This window comes from Acyrthosiphon pisum, chromosome A1 (genome assembly GCF_005508785.2).
Source record: "Acyrthosiphon pisum isolate AL4f chromosome A1, pea_aphid_22Mar2018_4r6ur, whole genome shotgun sequence".
Classification (NCBI taxonomy): domain Eukaryota; kingdom Metazoa; phylum Arthropoda; class Insecta; order Hemiptera; family Aphididae; genus Acyrthosiphon; species Acyrthosiphon pisum.
The window spans coordinates 111,209,634-111,225,240 of NC_042494.1; the positions used below are offsets into that span (position 1 = coordinate 111,209,634).

Here is a 15,607-nt window from a genome sequence, read left to right on the forward strand (position 1 = left end):
CACCGATCCAATATTATATAATACTAGCTGAAGAACTCGGTTTCGTACAAGTGTTGTTTTTTTTTGTGTTATTACTTTTTTTTATATATTACAGGTACATATTGCTTTTAGAGTTTAGATCATAATATTACTGTTATAAAAATTATAATAGCAATAAAATAATTATTATTTATTAAATCACCTTGATTTATTAAAAATAGTTTTTTGTAGGTACTTTTTTGAAAAGTTCGATTTTTCCTCATCTACACCGAGTAATCAATGACAACCATTTATAAACGAAAAAAATTTCAATTTCCTCTTTAAATATTACCTTGACTTCTTTGAGGATCTCTTAAAAATGCGAATTTTGGGAAAACCCTTTCTTAGTGGGCCTTTACATCATAAAACAAAACTATGCTGACCAAATTTCATACTCATGCCTTCAGTGGCAAAGATGAATCAGTCAGTCAGGACAAGTTATTTTATATATTTAGATAATATAATATTAAATATTAAATATATAGGCAAAATCAAACTAATATATATGTTTTCCTTTGATATACAACTGGTATGAACAACGGTAGTATATTAATAATTGTTGTGGAACGGTTGTCTGAGATATTTTTAATCCATCTAATATATAATATATTATAGTGCTGTAGTTTATTTAAACAAAACACGGTTTACTTAAGAATGTGAACGAAACAAAAGCTTCTGTATATAATTTATATATTATATGAACGTAACAATGTTGAGATTTGTTCCACTCGAACAACCGAGTAGAATTTTTACAAGAGAATTATGCACGTTGTATAATATATTATTACACAATATGATAGTGTTTTAATGTTTATATTATGTTCTAATTACGTGTATATTTATTATTTATTTTTTGCGAGGACAACAATATGTTTAAATAATATAGTTCGTACCTACCTACAACTGTTATGAAAACAAACACACGTGTTTCGAACCTCAAAACTCGTTTTCTGAGACCTTTCGTCGCATTTTATTTCAGTCCATTGAAATACGCATTAACTAAATCAAGGTGCATTTTTCCATCACAACATTAAAGTAAAATATATAGATTTATGTTTGTGCTGTAAAACAAATGGTTTTCTTGTCTTAACAATAAGATCCCGAAGTTTGGGTTGGAGAATTATCGACACAATACGAATCACGATGCTATATAACATAGTAACTATAATGTATTGCGATATTTTGTCTTATTAAAAGATACCTGGCTAGGTATATTATGATACCCAACAGTACAACCATGAGCTATTTAAAAATGAACTACTCTTCAAAAAAATATAAACAATAACTTACCTATAATAACAATAACGCACGAGATTAACGTTAAAATGTATAATATGTCTATGTAAGATATAGTAACTCAAATTAATTAATTTTTTTTACGCCAGAGCATTTGATATTGAAAAAAATGGATAACAATGTGCATTATTATATTAAATAAAAACATATTCCAAAACACTTAATTACGTTCAACTATTAAGTATGTAAAATATTTATATTTAATACGTCATGTTGTTAGTATAATGATACAAATATTAGTTAAGTAATATTTTATTATTATTATTATGTATTTTACTATTATTTTTATAAAAATATAAATAACGAATATAATATTATTATAAAATATAGTTCACGGTTAATAGTCATTGTTTTATTCATTTAGTTATATCAAATGCTTTATTATCTAATGTACCTTCCTGAATCATTTTTAAAAAAGAAACATGGCATTTTGACTATATCTTTTTATCCGCTTATTTCAAATTATTATGTTTTTTTTTTTTTTTTTTTTAAATAAAATCTTGAAAATTTAAAACAAAGTTTATTTGTGCTAAAACATATCAGTTCATATACGTTTTAAAATAGTTAATGTTGCCAAACAAACAATTATAATATAATTGTAATATAGTATAATATTATGCTATGTACGTTAATCATTTTGGTTGGATAAATGCGATATTTAAACTTAATATACCGGAATAAATAATTTTTGTAGGCCTCTTTCGCCAGCTTAGCCATGGGCGCTGAGTCATATTTAAAATCATAAAAATCCAGAAACTGTTTGAACTAGGTATATGGTGCACTTTAATAGTAAAAAAATCTTAAGGTTAAAAATCATTGATAGGTTTTTATTTTATCATATTATAACGAAGAATACTACGGTAAAAATGAAATCCCGGATGAATCGAACACTGTGTCGTCGTTAAATGGTTTTCAGTGTAGAACAATCGAACCAAGTATGCGCACGATATTATTACTAAGAGATGCATTATCCAATTACGTTTAATCAACTCTACATAATACGGTATTACGTGCATCAGTAAATAACTCGTAACACACATAATAATAATAATATTGCGTCCGGACCGTGTCTGCTTTAATATTTTTTAATTCAACGCAGATTTATCGTATTTCTCGGCTCAGGCCGTGTTTAAAATTCAGTATGTTTGTGTTTTCATCGCGCCGCTTGCGTTGTACAATATTTTATTAGACCAGTCTATTTTATCGCCTCGTGATCGTTAAACGAATTATAAAACGTTAACATACTATTACAGCTGTAACAGCTGATGAGCTGTGTATACGGAGTGAATAAAACATATTATAGGACAGATCATTAACTTACATCTCGTATCGAATAATATTATCTCAGTGAAAACCGAGAGGAGCGTGATGCCGTGCCACCACCACCACCACCGTCGTCGTCGTTTTTACGGAATATGTTACCAAACTTTAACGACTCGCAGCGTATAATTTTATCGCGATGGCAATAGCTTTCGAGCTGTGCAAAACGGACAGACAAAAGCATGTTTGGAGCCACCAAATGGATTTCACATACGCGTAGCCACTTTTACCGTCGGCACAGTGATTGTGTAATATTATTAATTCATCATTTGAATAAATCAAATGTATTGTTTTCATTTTTACTTATGGATAATAGACGCCCCTGAAATGAGCCCGAAGATCGATGTCGTGCAAATTAAATATACATAATATGTAAGATATATTGATAAGACATAAAGCGTCATCAAAGTATACAGTTGAATAACTGAAAACAAAATTGAAATGTTTAGGTCTAATTCCTTAGATTGACATTCAATTCTTTGGTTCCAAAAGACAATAATACATTTAAATTGTCTGTAGGAACATGGAACTTAAAAGTAGATTTTAACGTGAAATTTGGTATACCTACTTAAAAAGATTAAGGATACTCAATTTTGGGACATTTAGCAAATTATATAGCATCGATCATTATATTTCCTTTTGAATTTCGAAATTCCGAATGAAACTCTATAACTTATGATTTTAACTTTGTCAAAGATACGTGGAAATCGATTTTCGAGTCGTATGAGTTTATTATGAGATGGTCTTGGATGTGAGATACAAATTATTGATCAGTAATCTAAAATTTATCGGACAATAGAGAAAATATATAAGACACAAAAAGTAAAAACACGAAAGAAAATATCTTAGGTTAAAAAAAGAATAAGGATCGCATTTAATAAATATTAAATATATCACCACATTATAATGAACAATGATATATTATGAGTAACATGAAAATAAGAATCCGTACTTAACGTATATTGCCTAATGTGATCCAAGACGACACGTATGATTGATAACAATAAATTGAAAACGTATAAATTATTATTGTTATTTTATTTTATTGTGGTTGAGCCTTTTTTAGTATAAATTTAATTAATACAGTCTAAGAAAAACTATTGTGAATGCAATAAGATAATTGTATTATTCTTGAATGCCACAGTAAAAGGATGTAAAAAAGGAAGTATCAATTTAATAATTTACGATTATTATTTTCTTAATTAATTAAAGTTGGTTACTTATATATTTTTACATTAATAATTTACTCTGTTAGACAATTGTATCTTGACGATAAAAGCATATTGTTTTAACATAATAATATATTATATAAATGGATGATAATAGGCAATAGCATATTATTATTATTTTATCCAATAGAATAAAATATTAATTAATATATATATAATGATACTATATACTTATCTTCCTAAATCAACAACTTTAATTAATTAAAAATATGGTTATGTTAAATGATGTAATTTATTGGGATTCTGTTTACAGCCATCACAGTGAAAGATTTTATTAGACTTAAAGCAAGATAATATAACATTTATATTTCTGAATAATACATTCTAATTATTTCAGCGCATAATTTGCACATAACTATTTCACAGATTGTAACTATACTTAAACAAAATTTTAGATTCCGAGCGGAACGATAAATGTACTGTATTGCAATGATAAGTGAAAAGAAAATGGTAATTTTTACTTAAAACCATACAACACTTCAAATTTTGATCTAATATTCATATTAGAATTTTCCATAGATCATAACATTTTATCGTCATTTTAAAATTTGTTTTAACATTTGTCTCAAAGTAGTTTTTATAAATTATAAAATCTATAAAGCAGTTGAATTTTTATCGAAGAGTTTTAATTGTGATTTAATGTAAAATAAAATTAAACAATACAATACCAATATGTGTGGGTTTAAAATATTTTAATGGACAATAGACAACCATGCCTGTCATAAATTAATTCATTTATCATACTATTAAATCTGTCTTTATTAATTGTAGTAAAAATATCGATATACCTACTGTTAGAAAGTTTCTAAAATATTCAATTTTTCCATTAAAAGCCAATCGATAAATATTTATATTATATTATATGAAAGCAAATACATGTTTTCTATTGTAAAATATGTGGTCGATGTAATGCTAAAATCGGTCTTGATTATGTTCACAATCGACTTAAGTATCTGAACTCTATTTTTTTAGTATAAAATAAATATTTAATTACTAAAATTAAAAAAGATCTACAATATTAACACAACTAAATAAAGCATGGTGGAAATTAGAATAAACCAAATTTAAAATTACTTCATAAATAATACTAAATATTAATATAACAAATAGAAATCTTAAATTAACTTGAATAATATATTCACCAAATTAAAAAAAAAAAAAAACATGAAATAATCAAACAAAGATAGCGTTTAGGCATTTATAAGAAGTAAGTTTTAAAAAAGTTTTTGCGATCAATATTTTTATAATTTTCTTACTCTTGGTATTATATAGAAATATTTTATGTACCTACCTATACTAAAAAAACTGATAAAAATATTAATGTAATTAATTTTAAAAAACATTTGTTCTTCAAATAAATAAATAATGATAATCTTAATTACCTAGAGAAGTAAAGAGGAAAAAATAAAGATATTTCCTCTTATGCCATTGCTGGTTTGGCAATATTTAATATCCACAACTAATTTTCAATAGATTTGTAGCACTAAACTTTGTAGTCTACAACAAATTAGACAAAAAAGTTGTTCAAAATACAAACAAAATTCATCAATGTATTAAAAAAAACACTTTATTTTCTCTTGGGCATTTGATTAGCATTGTTTCAAGCTCAATAATGATTTTTAATCATTTATATTTTCGTTATTTGTGACAATTCGTGTGATTGTAGTTTCCAAATCCTATCAAAAGATACTACATATCTTTCATTAGGTATACTCTTTATCGAGATAATTTTAGCTAAAAAATTCGAATAAAATTAAAACAATATATTATTATATCTATAGAATCCCGACATGCAGATTACGTTATAAAATTAGCAATCAATATATTATAATCGTTTATTATTTATTTGACCTACTTTCTGTGGAACTATGCTATATAAAAATCCAAACTAAATGTAGGTTATCAGTATATAATATTAAAAATGTGTATGAAATCTTTTTACCATTATTATATGGGGGGAAAATTCATCTTTTTCATTGTACTCGCAGAGGCGGTAAAAGTTACGCATATATATATTATAATATATATGTATATTGTACATATTATTCAAGTGGACTTTTTAACCAGCTGCTGCGAGGAGGGCTGGTACTGCGTGACTGCGTTTTGTTCGGGAGGCGACCGGCAGCAGCGAGAAACGATTTTGGCGTACACGACAGACCGATGGCTCTGCACGGTGACCTAGATTTTTCCTCTGTATTTTGCACATCGCATTTTCCCCGGGTCAACCGAGTATTATGCTCTTATCGCATTTACGTATAACCTCCCCTCGGCCTATAGTCACACATAATATATGAAATATATATATTACATAAATAATATATATATATACTATATACCATATAAATATTATTATAATATGTAGTATGTGCGTATAAATGTATATATATATATTATTTACGTGATGCTCATGTATAATTCGTATCAGTAATGTAGTATAATGGTAATAATAATAATAATAATATACTTATACAGTACGCCGTGAGGGGAAAAATTAGGTGCGCACGACTACGTGGTATTATTATAATATTATATGCGGATGGTAATAATATAATATATGTATGCCACTAATTATTTATTCATTTTTTTCCATCCATATTGTTCCATTAATGAGCAATAACACATTTCCAATCTTTTCCCGGCCCCGACCTCGAACCCTGCTCTCAATTTCGCTTAGTTGACACACACACACACATACACATACATAATATAATTAACCTAAGTGTACCAGTGATTCAATACGGCTCGCCGTACACTGCAGTCTACTACTACACCCCTTCCCACACTCGTGCAAACCCTCCTTACGCAACTTCGACGACGTCCATCAATCAATTTGTGGCAGCGATAGTGATGGAGAAGGGTCGCTAGTGAACGGTGGCTACGCCGCGCTAAATCGGTGGAGGTGTGGCAGACCTACGCTGTCGACGGGTACCGCTATTTCTACGGGAGTTTTGACTTAATAACGCACATAATTCGCCGACTCGACACCTTCATTTCCGACTAATATTCTCCTTCAATATAACCCACAACTAATAATATCAGGGGAGGGGGGGGGGGGGGTGTCGAAAAGCCCACATCAGGGCTAAAAACGTGACGAAATAGCTCCTGCCGGTGGCACCCAGCTAGTTGGAACTATAATTATATATATACAGAAACACGCAAAAAGAGGATAAGAGAGGGTGGTTATACACGCATTAAAACGATGGGTTTTTTCCTTGAGAATTTTCTATCTCTCACCAACCACAAAAAATAAAAAAAAAAATATCAATGATTAATGACATCTTTGTCTTAACGCCGTGGCCAGAATTTAAATTCGTTTAACACCAAATTTATTTTGTCTAAAAATAATAATAATAATAATAATATCTACTCTTTCAAAAAATAATTGTTTTCCAAACGATGACCAACTAAACGACGTTATCAAAAATATTCAAGTAAATAAATATATAGGTACACATAATATGATTTAAATATGTTTGCCGTTTATATTGCAATACAGTTATACGTTAATTTTTTATATAAAACTAAAAATTTAGGGTTAAAATATATAAAAAAAAAAATAGTTTAATAATGAAAACAATATCCCGTAGTGCCTTCTACAATTTTACAATTTTAAAACTATTTGTAAAATAAATAACTCAAATTAACTGTCATTGCCGTTAGAAATTGATAGAAATTGATTAAAATAATGATGATACTAACAAATGTCTACTACTCGGTATACCATTTACATTCTCAACAACTGAATTAATTTAGATAAATATCAAAATGAATCTAAATATTATGTAAAATACTCATGAATATACAAGATGAATTTTTTTTTCTATTAGGTTATAACTATTTATTATACTATTGTATTATAAGAAAAAAATTCAAAATAAAATCAACTGCTATAAAAGGTGGGTAAGTGGATGTCGCTCTGCTGCACAGTAGATTACAAGTGGGTCACTGTATAATGGATAGTATTAAATTTGAATTCAATGATATAATATCACTGTATAAGAAAAACGATTCTGAGTGGAGACGGTTTGTCAATCTAGGTATTAGACATATTTACATACCTATTATAGGTATACTTATCTATAGTATTAAAAAAAATTGACCTATAATAGGTATTAATAATAAATTCCAAATTAATCATATCACAATATCAATCAGGTAACGCGTTATACATCAACAACAAACCGTGGTACTATCATAGATATATAAAAGTATACTTTAGAAGTTTCAAGTACCCACGAATAGTATTATACAATCACAAAAAAATAATTAAAATAGTTATTCTTGGTTTTTTAATATGTAATTTCGTCCAAATTTGAACTTAAAATGACTATAAAAATAAACTGTACTTATGTATTTCTTAGAATTTTTGGCAACAGAATTAAATATTTACGTGGAATCTTGTTTTAAATTTTTAATCCTTAGATATGAAAGTTGAACACATTTTATACATTTTTAGCTACAAAATAATTATTCAATTTTAAATTTGATAAATTTCGTCAACATTTTAACTTCAAATGCTTATAAAAAATAATTGTGCCTATGTATTTTTAATATTTTTCAACTGCTATTGTAACAATGTATCAGGAGCCTTGCATTAAATTTTCATGCATTTTTACCAAACAAATAAAATTTTATTGATATTTATAGAAAAAAAAATTAAAAAATGACAATGTCCGTAAGCAGCTCAAAAAGAGTCAAGTTATTTTCAAATTTTTATCGTGTATAGAAAATTCTAATATAAACATTCAGTGAAATTTTCAAGTATCTACAGTCATTCGTTTTTTAATTACAATAAAATAAGGATTTTGTCACATGAGAAATCGAGCGAATATCAAATGTTGTAAAAATATGAATTTCAAACGCTCATAAAAATTTAATTTGACTTTTTTGTAGACATTTTTTTTTTTGATAAAGGTAGAATAACCTATAAGGAATCTTGTATTACATTTTAAAATCTTAGTTCTAAAAAGAAAAATTTTTACGAATTATTAACTCGAAATAATTTGCAAATTTTCGTGATTTTTACATATTTTGTCAATTTTTGAACTTTAAATGCTAACAAAAAAAAACTGTGACTAAGGATTTTTAATATTTTTCAAATGTCATTGTAACAATATAGTAGGAGCCTTGTATTAAATTTTCAAGTATGTATTTTTACTCAACAAATAAAGTTTTATTGACTTTCATAGAAAAAAAAACCTAGGTAATAAAATTGGAAACTGAAAATGTCCCTAAACAGTTCAAAACAAATCAAAATATTTTAAAATTGTATCGTGTATAGAAAAAGCAAATATAAACGACCAGTGAAAATTTCATGTATCTACGGTCGTTTGTTTTAAAGTTACACCAAAAACCAAAATCGATTTTCTCGAAAACCGCTTTTGCGAAAAAATTCCCGTTTTTCCTTAATTTTTCTTAGTTTTTCACGGCGCTTTTGAAAACTATTGGAAATTTCAAATTTTGACCTGCCAAATGCACCAACTAGATTCACTTTCCCAGCAAACAAGATACTGTTGAAAAAAATCGAAGCACTTTTTCTTGTCCTAAAATGTGATGACAGACACAAAAAAAAAAAAATTAAAAAAGTTATAAAATAAAAACACACATCATTGTAAAATCAATACATTCATCGTTCCACTCAGAATCTAAAATACCTACAAAAATGGCATCTACCAAAATAAGTATGAAAGTGCTTATCGTGGCCCTTGAGAAAAAGTGTCGATATTCGTTCGTTCAATGTTTGTTTCCAATCAGTAATCGCAATACTCTTTGTAACCATATAAATCATTGGCTGTATCGGAGCTCTGAATTTTACATTTTACATTTGTAACCGGGAACAATGAGAAACAAAAATTACAAAATTAAATAATGATTATATTTTGATAATCCCGTAAAAAAAATTAGTTATTTCATTACTTTGTGTGTTTATTATTTTACAATTCAACAATGCTATCGTTAAAGTAAAAAAAAATAGTTATTAAGTGGACGCGTATCGTATATTCGATACTATTGTTAAAATTAAATCTAGTCATAAAAAAAAACATGCAATTATATTATCAAATTTAAAATTTAAAATAAACGATGTCGCCAGCTTATCGATTCGTATAGTGCTTGAAACGGTATTAACACGTCATACTTTTGTACCTGTCAATTTGATTAATTTTTTTGTATCACCGCCCTGTAATATTATACACGAAATGTTCGACACATAAGACTATGTGCATTGCACTACGGATAATAATAATGTTTACTGGTCATTAAAAGATAAAATGTCTAGTGTATTTAATACGTCAAAATGTATCGACACGCATCACATCGTTCAATAATAATATACACGACACACGTCATATTATTATATAATATAATGCAAAAAAGCACAATAATATGATGTTTATTTTAATAGGTATATTATACACCCATGTATATTATGTTAATATTTCCTAAAATATAATAATACGACTATTATAATATTATATATCCGTCACGACTGGAGGTAATAATAATAATAATAATAATAATAATAATAATAATATCGTTTATAAGGCCGGTGGTAGTCTGACACCGATTCCGGTGAAAATAATATAATATACGTCTAATACCGATATCGTATTGCATCGTCGTCCCAGCTATATATTATTATACGTCTCACTTAAAATAATTTAATAAACTAATCATAAAATATTTTCTAATAGGTATATTAGTATTGTATACATACTGTCGCAGTGATCGCGTGGGACGTTCAATGTTCAAACCCGTCTGAGGAGGGAGGGGGACGTCAAGTCTGAGACGATTTATATATAATATATTAATATATTTAATGCCGCCCGCACCGTCTAGGGGAGCTGATGTGGTCGGCCTAGTGTACATATTTGTAGTGTCTCTACGATATAATAATAGTCAGTGTCACGTCACCCACCAAAAGTATACACTATACAGTCTATACCCACATATAATATTGCAATGACACCACCATCGTGTTTAACTATTCGACGAACGGTTCGTTTTCATCGGCACGTGTAACCCTCCGTCTTTACGCGGTATACCCTCGAAATATCGCATTACGGATTACCTCAGGACAGGCGGCAATGCAGGCTGTGTAGCGTGTGGGCTTGGTGGGATTGACGGATGGATGAAAGGATGGATGGATAGGTGGGTGGGTAGGTGAAAGCTGGGCCGGTATAGGCTCGCGAGAGTCGGAGCGTTTCCGAGAGAATTACTGAAAACAATGTCTGAACAATATCCAAAGGTTCCTCGAGTAAGTGTGCATATATTATTGTTAGGTATATAATATAATAATATGCACTTATAGATAGGAAAATATTATTATTATATTCGACGCACATATACTGTCGCTCACTGCACACGCTGTCTACATTTGTCTCATATTTTGAAAGTAATATTGTTTGGTACGATATTGTTCTCTATAAGAGCCGCTTATTATTTTGAACCGCGTACCTACTTACGTCACAATACGCGTCCAAATTTTCTCGCTGCACGTTTTCCTATACGTCGTATCATAATATAATATCGAAGGAACCACAGACATAGGTTAGATGACTATAAATTAAATTGCAAACGTTGCACATGCCATGCCGTACTGCCGTGGACAAAAATTGACAAAAAGTAAGCGATCGTAACCTGTTCGTGCGCAACGACCATAATAATAATAATTTATATATTATTGTTATTGTTACCTACGGCGTAAATTAATATGGCAATGGTATAAAAAATATATATTTATTACTATGATGATGTATTACTACCTACCTACATGCGATATATGTAGCATATAAATACGGTTACGAGTGATAATGGCGTGCACGGCTGCAGATTTCCTTGGGCCGTTTTATTATCTTATCGATTTTATTCGTAGCCGCCTGGGGGACGTGAACGTCCTCGCCGAGACGAACGCGTAATAATAATATTATTACAATCGCCGTCTCTCGGATTGTTATCGTCGTCATTCTCGCATACTATAATATAGGTATATGTGAATATTTTATACACTTTGTATACGAAAGTACTTATTAACGATAAACACCGCGTGACGACCGGACGATTACCGTAACGCGGTTTCCGGTAGACTACGCACCGACACGATCGAGGTACGCCCGGTCGACTGGCGGGGGCTATGGGGGAGGAAAAGACTAAAGAGGCGAATTTAACGAATAACAACGTTACGAAACGATCTCAGATACTAAAGCTATTACGTATAGTGACCAAGAGTGTCCGGGAGAAGAAGAGAAAACCGCAGGGGGAGAAAAAAATGCCCTGTACACTGCAGTATTATATAGTAAACAATATAGACAAACCGCATAATTAATATCGGCGTAGATAGTTGGAGACTCAAGCCTCCCCTACCCCCTCGTTAAAAAAAAACCGTAAGGTGAAATAATATGAATTAAGGTAAATAACAGGATATTATTATGCTACCCACGCATTTGTTGTCTCCGTCTTACACGTGTATGACATGGCAAATTTCTTCGTCCACTAGTTTCAATGGTGTGCTATTAGTTTTAATATTAGAGTGAATATTGAACTATTATAAAACTTTTAGGTACCTAAGAACATTAGATATTAGTGCTCAAGCGTCAGATTTTATTCGATATTTTATTGTTCAAACGAGATTTAAGCATTTTCACATACAAGTAATTTATTGCTTGAAAATTAAAATATCTAAAAAAAACAACGCTCAAACACAAATAAAGTTTTACCTAAAAGTTTGATAATAGGTAAATTCACTCTAATATTAAAATTAACAACACACTATTGGAACTAGTGAACAGATAATTGTCATGTCGTGTGTCTGTAAGGCGAAGACAGTAAACGTATGGGCAACGTCCTCTTAACACGAAGACCAATCAATATGTATGGATTTACGAAATCATTATCAGTGTTATATAATTTCCTATTACTGTTACTATTACATTGTATTAGTTTTTAATGTGTATTATAATTATATGGCGAACATAAATGTCTGATTGTTTGTTCATTTTAACCACCTTCAAAATCGTCACATTAACATTATGCGTCATGTCATAGCAAAAATTAGATTTTAAAAAATAAACTTCAGCAAAAAATAATTTCAATCGTGAAACTTAAGCCCTCCAGCACAAAAGGTGCTCCTATCGATACTCGACTACGGTGGTAGGTATAAGTTAGGTCAGTCATTGTATATAAAAAAAAAATGACTAAAAAACTATCATTGTATAATCATTACTTGACGGATGAGTCGGTAGCGCGTAGTGGTGGCGGTGGCGATGGTGACGGTAATGTTGTACAACAGCTGCAACTGCCTGGGGAAGCGACGATTTGACGACTTTGGTGATGCGTTGTAGTGTCGTGTCGACGCCAGAGATCATGTCGCGTCGCCGGGCTGGTGACCCGCACAATCGACCATAACAACACAAGGTCCGCGACGGCAGCGGTCCGCTGGCCGCACACGACGACGACGTTGCCGTAAAACCGTGCGGGCTACGCGGCGGCCCATAATATCAGTGTAGATGGTGGCGTAACGCGGCTGACCACCGAGTCGTCGTCGCCGCCACCGCCGTAGTGGTAATAACAGTCGTCGCAGCACCGGTAAACGCAATAATGGTTACGGTATCAGTAGTCGTAGTGGTCGTGGTGACAGTGCGAGTATCACTAGGAGTGGTGGTAGTGTTATTCGCAATAGCGTTAGAATTAGTAGAGCGAGTAATAGTAGTAGTAGTAAAAGTAGTATCAGTAGTCGTAGTGTCGGCGGTAGTAATGTCGGATGATGTAGTAGTCGATGCAGCAGCAGCACCGGTAGTAGTACAGAACGCAGCGACGGTAACAGCGGCAGCGGCGGCAGCAACGGCGGCACGAGTAATAATGAAGCCGGCGGCGGCGGCGGCAGCAGCGGTAGCGTTAGTAGCGGCGGCGGCGGCGTTGGTAGACATTGACGCCGCGATTGTCGTCGCGTACGTCGACGACACCGCCGACGCGGTCATGACCACAGTGGCCGGTGCGCCAGCGTCCGGCGGTAACGCGCGCTCTGACCCTTTTCTGTATGTTCCGGAATCGGAGGATTTAAAGGGGAGGAAAATGACGAGAAATCGAGAATCGGATTACACGAGCACTCGAGCTCCTCCCCACTCGGATTTTATCGTTACTTGTTATCGTCGTTTTTACTGATAATATAATAATTTTTATAGTAGGTACGAAGCAATTTTATTGTGCGCCTCCAGAAGCGATGATCGTTTGTCGGGCGAACCGATCTCGTTGCTGAGCACAGACACCCGTTCACACGCGCAAACACCTGCGCGTGCGCTCCCACACACACAGAGACGCAAAACACACGCGCGTAACACGCGGCCGCGACGTGAAACACTTGCGAAAACCGGTGGGGGCGCGACCGTCTGCGAGACTACTCTATACTGCACCGCGTAACGGGGTCCGGGGTATATATAGAGCGGAGCGGCGCGAGAGGGCGCCGCGGCGGTGGCCATCTTTCGCCGCCGCCGGCGGATCGATATGACGCGCGTGCGAAGCACCCCGTCTCCCCCAGCCGCGCGCGCTCATCCATTCCGCCGACCCGCCGACGCGGTTTTCCCCGGCGCCGGCGCACGCACGCGCCACCGTGGTTTATACGCTATACCGTTACTATATACTCGTGTGTATATATATATGTACTTGTACGTTATGTACATTGATATATGTATATAACGTGTGTATTATATATATATATATACATACACGTATATGTATGTTCGTCGGGCGTGGCGAAACTCCGCGGTGTCGGCAGGGGTGGAAGGTAGCTGCGTGAGGGGTAGTGCTGTATATACTGTATAGACGAGCGCGTGGGGTGACCGCTGCACCGCCACCGTACAGTATTTTATCGGCCGACAGTGAAAAAAGAGAACCACTACGACGACGACGAGTATATACGGAACAAGCGGTAATAGTGGTGGCGTTGGCGGTGGCGGTGGCGGTGGCGGTGGTGGCGGTGTATCGGGATGAAAAAAAAACCTCTAATAGATAATGTGTTCACTTTCTTTCAACCCCCAAGCCCCACGCTCGCGATCTGCCCATCTCTCTCTCCCATTTCTCTCTATCACCCACTCCCTCCTCTCTCTCTCTCGCCCGTTTCTCACTGTCTCTCCGTCTCTATCACGCATTTCTCTCCATCCTTCCCCTTTCACTCTCACCCTTCATTGTATATTTTCTCCATCGCACCCCCAAAGTCGCGTACGATCAGCCGCCACCACCGCCCATGCACTACCCCGGCTCCGATAGTTCTGGACACATTCGATCACGGTCGTAAAACGAAAATACAAAAAAAAAAAAGAAAAAATTGAAACAATCGCCACCCACCCCCCCCCCCCCCATCGAACCGATCGGCCGCCTATCCTATACACTTCCTATCCTGGTGCCGACTTGATTTTATTGCGGCCCGTGGGTCATAGCTGAATTCGTACACGTGAGTCCAACCTTGTACCTAGGTATATTATATGTACGTATGAATAAAATTAATAATATTTCATACCACATCGAGTAGTAGGTAGGTACAATACGCGGAAATAATAACGAACTTCAGCGATGTTATGTTTTACTGTTTCAAAAATTGACACTCGAGGGGACAAGATGATATCGGTCGGTAGTTCTCCCGTGGCTAGAACTGCAATGCCATCCTGCAATACTCGGGATTAATACCCAAGATACTCCAATAAAAATCTATTATTTTAAATGAGTCGCGTTAGTCGAATGCATAATAATATCAT

The 15,607-nt window shown here is 33.1% G+C and overlaps 1 protein-coding gene across 1 annotated transcript in view; it reads right to left on the reverse strand.

Annotated features, from left to right (window-relative positions):
• The window catches only part of LOC115033042 (mucin-5AC-like), a 42,730-nt gene extending 28,893 nt beyond the window's left edge, over positions 1 to 13,837 (reverse strand). The window contains exons 1-2 of the mRNA XM_029486319.1: positions 13,466 to 13,837; positions 13,084 to 13,337 (exon numbers count right to left, since the gene is read on the reverse strand). Coding sequence (XP_029342179.1) covers positions 13,084 to 13,337; positions 13,466 to 13,837 — 626 coding nt within the window. The remainder of the gene's footprint in view (positions 1 to 13,083; positions 13,338 to 13,465) is intronic.
• Positions 13,838 to 15,607: the final 1,770 nt, after the last annotated feature.